Genomic DNA, 10059 nt, shown 5'->3' with positions numbered 1-10059 from the left:
AATTTGGTCAGGAATATGGGTAAGGAGAAACGGAAAGACCTACCCCTCACCTGGTAACCAAATCAGGTGCAGGAGTTAAGAAAGAGTGAAAGATCAATTCTTTCCTTAGGTAACTATACAGGTACAGGGGTCAATGGAAAGTGTAAAATAGACCTCTGGCCCAGTTAGCTGCAACAGTAAGACAGGGAGTGTGAAGGACCGATTCCTTTCTTTGGTAACTATACAGGTATAGGGGTCAAAGGAAAGTGTAAAACTGACCTCTACCCCAGTTAGCTTCATCAGTAATTAGAGGGAGGGTGAAAGACCAACTGTTTTCCGGGTAATTTGATCAGGTATATGGGTAATGTCAAACAGAAAACCTACCCTTCACCACGAAACTAAATCAGGTACAGGAGTTAAGGGAGAGTTAAAGACCGATTGATTCTTTCCTTAGGTTACTATACAGGTCTGGGGCCAACATATATCATATACTAGATCATCATATAGATATCATATACTAATTATTATTATTTAATGTATGAAGATTAGGGTGGCACAGAGGTAAGGTGCTCTTCTACCAGCTCTATAGAACCTGGGTTTGAATCCCACTGTGACATAATTATATTTATAATGTTACTGTACCTGTGAGTCAACACTGTGCCCTCCTGGGGTTCTCAGAAAGTGAGTACTCTTAATCAGGGAAAAAACCTGGAAGATAAGCATAACCTTGAAAAATGAAGTAATGATATCCCGGGTTTTCAGAGAATTTAACTATTTTTCCAATAAGAGAGCTATGAGATTTATAGTTTATAAGGGACAGTCTGTAGTGGAACTTCAGTAGGGAAAATAACTCATCCATATTAGAAGATAGTTGATCTATGAAGTAAGTTGGAAGAAGATAGTCAGTCCATGGTGGTGGTCAATAAAGGTATCAAATTAGTAAAAGAAAACTATTTATTGTTAACCAACATTTCGCCCCACTTTGCGGGGCTAAATGAAAAAAAAAAGAAACAAAAATTTTAGAATTAAAGTTAAAATAAAGACTTTTTAAAATAATTGTTATGTCTATAAACTATATAAAAAGAAATAATAACAGTATAAGGAAGCGTACCTGTAGGTAGACTGGAAACAAGTTACTAATAATCATAATAATAATTTATTAAGTTATTAATAAATACAACCAGGGTCCTGTTTCATAATGAAAACTAATGGTATTAGTCCATAAATACAAGTACACAAACAATAAAGTACAAGCACTAATACATTTTATTTCATGACAGGGCCGAGTATTAGTGATATTACTAGTACTGGTACTGGTATTTGATGGGGGGAACAAGTCCAGTAAGTGGGCCTGTGGGTTCTTTTTGCCATCCCCTGGTGACTACCTAGGTTGCCGCCGCATACTAACCAAGGTGGGAGTGTCAAGATTCATTCTTCGGGACCGCCGAAAAATGAATATTTAACTGCCCCAGGTGGGAATCGAACCAACAACGTTCTGAACCGAGCGCACTGGGACCTGCCCCCAACCCACACAGGCGTCATGTCCCTATTAGTGATATTGCATGAGTTTAAAACTAAAACATTATCTAGCAGATTTGTATAAGTCAGTGAAATTGTAACAAATTCAAACCACAAAATTAATAGTATTCGTTTGTACTTTATTATGAAACAGAGCCCTGGTGTGATAGAAGTTCTGAATGTATATCTAGACAAATAGATTTTAGGAGACAATTCATTAAAATTAACTATAAATATAATACCTGTTCGATAGAGGTAGATTAAATACATTATAGGGAAAGACAAAAGGGTTTATATAAATACATTGATTAAAGCTATATATAAAGTTATTGAATAAGTGTATAAAATAGGATATTTGTAAATGTTATATGGTGAAGATAAAAAAAGCTAGATACAATTTTAAACACCCATAATTTTTTTCTAAAATTTTTGTATCTTGTTCTTTCATTTAGACCTGCAAAATGGGGAGAAACGTTGGTTAACAATAAACAGTTTTCTTTTACTATTTTGATACCTTTATTGACCGCCACCCGAACTATCTTCCTCCAATTAGCTCATCTATAGTACTATTATTGGAATATGTTCAATACAAAGTAAAATCAAAACTTTTTTTTCTTCTTTTTAGATGTGCACACTATCAAAATAAAACAGTGATATGTACATATTACAGTTTTAAGTAATTGCTTTTGATTTACAATCAAGTATTTCGCTCATTGAATATTGTTCTATTTAGAATAATGTTGTACAGAGTTAAGTTGATTAAAAACACAGGAAAGTTGAAAGGAATGTTAAGTGACTGACAAAAATTTTATAAATAAAAACAATCAATGATGTTAGAAATGGTAACTTTATTTAAATACTAGAGATTAATATCAATAACAATAAATAAATTACTTCTTGATCAATATTTAATAAACATATACAAAGCTATACACTTTAATTTTACAAATAAATTATCTGAAAGCGTGTTTAAACACTCAAAAAACTTTTTATATTAGCTATAGTTATTAATAGAAGATATTAAAATTGAATAATTACAGTCTTGAAATATAAACAATAAAAATATATACAAATCTCAGAAAAATGTATTATTTTGTACTGATCTGCTCTACAAATAGCTCAAGTTAATTTCCAACCTTTATAAAACTGAATTAAATTAATATATTAGATACTTATGAGTTATTTTTGTTTGATATTGGTTTTGATATGAAAAATAGATAAAATATTGAAATGAATGATTACACAAAAATACTGAAAATATCTCATAATATATATATATATATATTTTTCTGAATTATCGTGCTGTATTTTGAGTCACAATTAGATAGTGAACGTATTTCTTTTTTTATGTTTATAAATATTTTTTAATGTATAGCATTAACTTTTATTAACTTAAATAAAAAATATCAATAAAACCAGTATATCTCAATATATGAATCGGTCATTAATGTTGTTAAATAAGATGGTGAGATCCCTCAAGGTAAGTAAGTACATGTACACAAAGGCCATGTACCAGGAGACATTGATTTTGCCATGACAATAAATTGAGAAAAAAAAAAAACTTAAATTTACATGATGATTACATGACAAATAAAACTGTATAGAAATAAAAACTTCATGAAAATCTGTAAATTAGTGATGTTAATAAAAAGTTAATTTGTAATTAAGTTTTGTAAAATAAATAATTTTATATCTTGTAAAGCTAATCACACTAATAAAACAGAATAATCTTGAAATCACCACGTTTGTAAACCTAAAACATTAGGTAATCAGACAAACCTGGGACTTATAAGGGAAGACAATTTTGACGTATCATAGTGAAGCAAAACGAGAAAGTGGAAAAAACGGGGTCTCTTTCCTGTCACATCTTAATCAATCACCATTTAAATTCTTTATGCTAACTTTTTATGTTGATTCCTAATTTTGCATTATTTAAATGGAATCCTCAGAAGTCAGGAATATTACATAATCCAAAAACTGGAAATTCCCTTATTTGATGAATTACTAAGATTAGACAACAGTAAAATTTTGAGGGAAAAATATATATATATGTATAGCAGCTTAACAACTATGCGATAGAAAATCAGCACCAAACAGTTAAATATTTTAAGTAACATTCCTCAAACATGAAATCTTGTAACCAACAACTAAATAACTTGTACAGGACTTGGATAATTTTCAAACATCCATTATTGAGGGTCTATTTTCTTTGGCACATTTCAAGACAGATTGAATCAGCTTTACAAAACCAGTATCTTTAGGTTTCTCCAACCCTCTGAGAAGTCGATTCTTCATAACCGATATAAATTCTCTATTGCTCAGTTGGTCATCCACTGAAAAATTATGATAGTTATTACAATCATTATATGATATCTATAATATATAATATATCCTATTATAAACATTTTACTTACTATTTTCATCAAATATAGTGAAAACAACATTGATGACATGATCGCTCAGATCTACATGCGCTACTGTTTTTGCAACATGTTTTAGTGTGGCTGAAACAAAAATAAAAGAAAATATAAAAAAAAAAAAAATGTAAAAGATATATTTTTTTTAACATTTCTAATATTGTGGGAGTCACTAATGACCTCACAAGCTCTTTTTCTAGTAAAAAATTATGAACGAAATCCCCAATTTTCGAGTTGCTCAACAAATGTTTTTACAAAACTATCTTAAACTACATGAGTAAGTTTCCATTAAATTTACAGATATATCATATAATATAGTTCCATTTTACCAAATAAAAATATGGTTGGGTTTCCTCTGGGAGCCTCATGGTATTCGCCATATAAGTTTCAACCTAAAGTTACATTAATTTCGTACGAAAAACATATAAATAAATGTGTTGTATTGCTTTCCAGTCTTCACTGCTAAGCCGAAATAGAGGATGATGATCCATAAAAGAAGCCTATAATAATTGCTCAATATAACAAAACAAACGGAGCAGTAGACACACTTGATAAATGTTAAGCGAATATACTCACAAGAAACTAACCACCAGGTGGCCAATGGTTTAGCTTTTGAACTGGATTGGTATAGCAGCAATAAATGTATTTTTTCTGTCAGAAAATATTAACCTTGAGTGGAAACGAGATTATTTAAAAAAAAGGTGTTTGTTTCTGTACTCTAATTAAAATATTAGTTGAACCAGACATAACGAGAAGATTTAATGACTCATAATTTTTAAACACTCAATCTAAAAAAAGTCTAGAAGAAATTTGAAAATGAAGAATGTTCATCTTGGAATGTTAGAAACCATGGAGGATAAGAATTGTGCTGGCGATGAGATTGACGGAGAGGAAGCAGAAGACTCAGAACCAGGAGCGACCACGTCACAAAGTCAAAGGGAAAGAAGGAAACTGTTACTTATGCCCAAGAAAACAGCACAACTAAGGGAATACAGCCTGTTCATAACATAACAATCATATGTGTTAAGTCCAAGATTCAAGCATTTTTTATTCGATCTCTTTTTCTCACATTCACAATGCTTCTTCCAATATTATTTTGCCACACCTGTAATTTCCTCTAATGAGCTATCGAAGACCTACAATTTGAATTCATACAAAATACAGAAGCGTAAATGAAATCAGTAGCCATGGGTATACGAATGAACCTCATGCATGATTGTTTTGTACATGTACAGAACTTTCCGGATCACCTAATACTGTATTAGGAATAGATTATTCCAATACATAAATAGGTACAGTATTTGCTCAAATATAAGTCAACCTTCATTTTCAAAATAATTTTTATAGAAAAAGTATAGATGAGGAAAAATTAAACTTTTAAATTTAAGATACTTATCACAAAAAGAAACAAGCCTGCTAAAATTAGGTACGGCAATGATGAATATAAAAATATATATAATTTATCAATCTCTTTAAACTCAATTTACAATGTTCCATACACTATAGTTTACGTGAAAGGAAATAAGGTAGAATAGTGGGAAAATATTATATCAGGCAAAGTACCCTTAAAAATTAAAAATAAGAATGTTAAAAAAAACCTCTATCGATGGATGCCCCTGCGATGTGATAAAACGTCAAAGCTGTATCGACATCATTGATGTTGTTGAGAAAATGGAAGAATTTCAGATAGTCCTCCTTGCTGACACCTTGGCTGTTCTCCTTAAATCTGAAAATAAACATTGACTAATATATAATTTTTATATTATTATTTTAGTTCCGAATAAAATATAAGATACTTAATGCTTAGTAATTCAGATTAACCCTTAAGTCATAAAGTTCAAGGGCTAGCCCATAAATGGCACCATAAAAAATAAAATGAAAAAATAGCAATGACAAATAAAAAGAAAATTTGAGTGCTGTAAAAAAAAAAAAAAAAACAGTAATTAAACTATTTAACGTAAGCCAATGTTCTGCCCTACATTTCAGGGCTAAAAAAATACAAACAAATAAAATAATAGATAACTATTTTGTATTTTATCCATAAAATATATGAATAAAGTACAAAATTTATTTAAAAAATACAAAATATATTTTTTATCCATGTATTTTTATATAATGATGAGAGATAATTGACCGTAGATAAATTATATGAGGAGAAAATGGTTGGAGGTGTGGTAAAAATATAACAGAAAAAAGTAGTAATAAATTATTTAATTGTGCCAACATTTCAGCCAGAATTTCTACCCTTCATCAGGGCTAAAAACAAAGAAGAAGATAACAATCGATGAATATAAAAAAAATAAAATATAAACATATTTAACATATAATATAAATATATTTTATTTGCTTGTATTCATTGGTTGTCAACTTGTTTGACCCCAACCATCTTCTCCTTATATGTATTTTTATATAATTTCTCCCCCTTACTAAGTATATTATTATTTGATGCCTGGCTATATATTTAATATTATCTCTACTTCAATATTATTTTATATCTTTTTGCCTTCAAATGTAATATATTTGTTAACCGCCACTTTCCCTCCACTCCTTTATCAGGAAATACATGCTGAGTAGTTTCCTGTACCAACTTTTTAAAGATAAAACTCCTAATTACCTTTACGATCTTTTTTAAAAGCAAATTCCTCCTCCAAATCGCATTGTTAAAAAACGTAACAGTCAGTTTCACATTCCAGTCCATCGAACATCTTGATATAGTAAATCATTTTTAATTAGCGGAATTCGTTTGTGGCAGGAAATCTCAGAAAATATTACAAATATACAATCTCAAACTGGCTTTAGAAACATGTATTATAAACAATTAATGGATAAATAAAAATCCGATCTTATTTAGCAGTGATCTTGCTGATGTGAATTTACTTTATGACATGAATGTAATTTTGCTTTGTGTAATCTATTATCATATAAATATTTTAAATTATATAATTTTTTGCTATTTTTACCAAATGTTTTTTGGTGATTATTTTGCATATATAAAAATATATGTGTGTATGTAAAAGAAAAATATATATATTTTTATTTTTGTTTATTCAATAGTTTCATATGGATTTTAAATTATGCAATTTTGTTTTGTCACTTTTAGAAAATATTATGTTTAATAACCTCGAATGTACAAGAAGATTATTTCGTTTATTCAACAGTCCCATTGGGTAGAATATTTTAAATCTTATTTTGGTCATAACAAGAAGAATGTTATTTGTTTTATTTTTTATTCATTGACTTATTTTATTTTGTATATATTTATTTATTTTTTCTCATAATTAATTTGTACTAATAAAATGTTATTTTATATATATAATTTTATCTGATAATATTCTATTTTTGATCTCTTTCTTATTTTATTTTAATTTTGTTCTTTTGTTTAAGAAGGATTTTATTTTGTAATTAACTCGTATTTATAGTATCATTTTATGTATCTAATATTTCCAAAGGGCATACATTTTCATTTTATTCTTATTATTTCATTAGCCTTTTCTTTCTTCTTATTTTATCTTTTTTTATTATTTTTTTTTTTTAGTTATCTGTTGTATTTGTTTTCAAAAAACTTATATTGTACCAAGAAACGTGAATAATTTAAATTGCTCAATGAGACACTGTAGTCTCAGAGCATCATGGTTTATTGTAAAATTGTAAATAATTCAAGAACAATAAAATCTCTCTCTCTCTCCTTTATCAGGTCTTCTCATCCCGCCTTCAGCTCATTGTTGTATTAACTTCCATTCAGTATTTAATTTTTTTTCTTGATTTTTATTCTTATTTTCCTTATAGTGTTTACTTTATTTTAATATTTCTTCTTTATCTATTTTTTTTATTTGTTATTATTTCCGTTTTTAGTAATCATCTAATACCTTTTTAGTAATTCTTGTTTATTTATACTTATCACTGTAAATCTTTATTTAATTTAATTTGTTCATTTTTATAAAAATTTCCAATCATATTTAACCTTAGTTAACTTTTATGTCATGTCATCTATACTTTTTCATTGATACATTATTTTAGTTGTTTGTTTCATTTTTAGCCCTGATGAAGCCCTGCCACATGGGACAAAACGTTGGCTCGCATAAAACAGTTTAATTACTATTTTTTTTTTTTTTTTTTACTGCACCCGGACACAATCTTCCTTTTATATATTACACATGGACAATCAACAATCTTCCAATAACTATAACAAAATATTTTTTTTTAAGGTTTAATTATTTACTTAACAAAAAAAAAGAAAAAATTAAAATCTGTTTAGATAAATTTTAAGACTAACGTTTTTTTTACACGCTTCAACATTTTAAATTTCTTTTTTGGTGGATATCCAGCATATGCTAAAAGAAGTTCTGTGAAGTCAGCTTCGGTAACTTTTCCTTCTTCATTGGGATTTTTCCTGAGAAACTAAAATAAGTTTAAAATTAATAAATATTTATGGATTCAAGTACTCAGTACAGTGTGCATTTAGTATACTAGGCCTTCTACCTCAAGACTTAAAATTTCAGTTTGAAGTTGATTCTGGAATTCGAGAAACTTTTCGATTGTTAGTTTTTGATCGAGATTAGGGCCAAAAAAGTAGGTGGTAAGTGCAGAATTCACTCCCTGAAATAATGAAAATCAATAATAGAATGCTAAAAAAAATAATTTTTTTTTTTACATAATGGCATATTTTTCTTAAGTTATATAAATATAAAAATGTGGCAATAGTGCTGCATTTAATATAATCACCTTGAAGGTGTTACCAGTGTTGGCATGATCCCTGTGTCTACTCCCGATGCTCGTCTGTAACCTGATAAGTGTGGCAACTTTCTCAAACTCTTCACAGTCCACGTCACCATCGCCATTTAGATCAAACATTCTAAAGGCTATCTCAAAATGGCGCCTAGAGGCTATGGAAGAATAAATATATTACTCAATAAGTCAACTTAAAAAGGGAAATAAGTTTAAGTTTTTTACCTATACACACAGTCAATCAATAATCTTCCAGAAATAAAATACATGTTTCATATGTAAGACAAACAGTAAAAAAAAAATAATTAAAAAAGAACCTGACTATGAAATACTATGGATGGGCTTATCCATTTTAAGTGATGTGATAATGCATATTTCCTTAAATGTATTGGTAAATTGTTTTCTATAAATAATGGAATTTTTTATAAAAGTTGAGTACATTCAACTTTCTACATGCTTATACACATAGATGCATGGAATCGAATATACTTGCAAGGAACTGTAATGTGATGTGGAAGGCATTTGCCTGCTATACCAAATCTCATTAATAATAAAAAATTCCACTAACTCATCAATATGTTGAAGGAGATATGCAGAAAAATCCCGTCACTTAGAACAGATATATTACTGTTGTTAACGCCATATATATATCAATTAAAATGTAAATATTTTTTATATAGACAAAAAATATATTCAATTGTTTAATATATACAATATATATTAAAATATATACAATGTAATTGTTTAATATATATGTTTTTGTGATAATTCTGTATCACTGTATAGTGTTTTGGTTTAAAGGAAAACGAATTATACTTGTAATGTTTGTATGGTGAAATACCGGCTAGTAGGATTATTAGCCACAACAATACTACAGGTTCAGTAGCCTAAGGTCAGTCGCCCCGTCGACTTCATCGCCCAGTCGAGGAGCCTATGTACAGTCGCCCAGTCGTTGTACTATTCGCCAGACCTTTCTAGATGAGATCATCGGAGCTGTTCGCTGCTGAGTATGAGGTGGCTTTAACACTGTTGTTAAGGCCAGCCCTGAGGATATTCTTTCCTTTACTACATATACAACAATGATAAACTAACATATCTGTTTTAATAAATAATTCGTAGTCATAGTATAACTTTTTTAAATTGTAATAAAATACACTTCATAGTATTATTTAATTATGTTTATATATAAATTATAATACCACCAATAAACTAACTCAAACTTATGCAAGGTTAGCAATGCTATATCCTATCCTAAACAGAAATTCCAAACTAAAACCAGAAACAACTGTTCTGATATTTAAAACAATCCTCAGGCCACTGCTGATGTACGGCTGTGAAGTCTGGGGAGCGGCATCCTTCACGAAAAGGAAAAAACTACAATCTTCTCAAAATAAAGTCCTAAGAATCGCAGTTAATGCTC

General features: G+C 29.0%; 2 protein-coding genes across 3 annotated transcripts in view; one reads left to right on the top strand and one right to left on the bottom strand.

Moving 5' to 3' along the window:
- LOC106685167 (carbohydrate sulfotransferase 11) overlaps nucleotides 1–10059 on the top strand; it is a 20484-nt gene that overhangs the window by 2707 nt on the left and 7718 nt on the right. The window lies entirely within an intron of this gene.
- Nucleotides 2395–10059, bottom strand: part of LOC106685146 (calcium uptake protein 1 homolog, mitochondrial) — a 32634-nt gene continuing 24969 nt past the window's right edge. For both annotated transcript variants that reach the window (XM_014427706.3, XM_014427698.3), the window contains exons 7-12: nucleotides 8637–8797; nucleotides 8394–8510; nucleotides 8188–8312; nucleotides 5513–5640; nucleotides 3912–4001; nucleotides 2395–3830 (exon numbers count right to left, since the gene is read on the bottom strand). In XM_014427706.3, coding sequence (XP_014283192.1) covers nucleotides 3676–3830; nucleotides 3912–4001; nucleotides 5513–5640; nucleotides 8188–8312; nucleotides 8394–8510; nucleotides 8637–8797 — 776 coding nt within the window. In that variant the 3' untranslated portion in view covers nucleotides 2395–3675. The remainder of the gene's footprint in view (nucleotides 3831–3911; nucleotides 4002–5512; nucleotides 5641–8187; nucleotides 8313–8393; nucleotides 8511–8636; nucleotides 8798–10059) is intronic.

This window comes from Halyomorpha halys, unplaced genomic scaffold, assembly GCF_000696795.3.
Source record: "Halyomorpha halys isolate HHAL.00 unplaced genomic scaffold, Hhal_1.1 Scaffold31.1, whole genome shotgun sequence".
NCBI classification, from domain to species: domain Eukaryota; kingdom Metazoa; phylum Arthropoda; class Insecta; order Hemiptera; family Pentatomidae; genus Halyomorpha; species Halyomorpha halys.
This window is presented reverse-complemented; position numbering and strand designations above follow the sequence as displayed.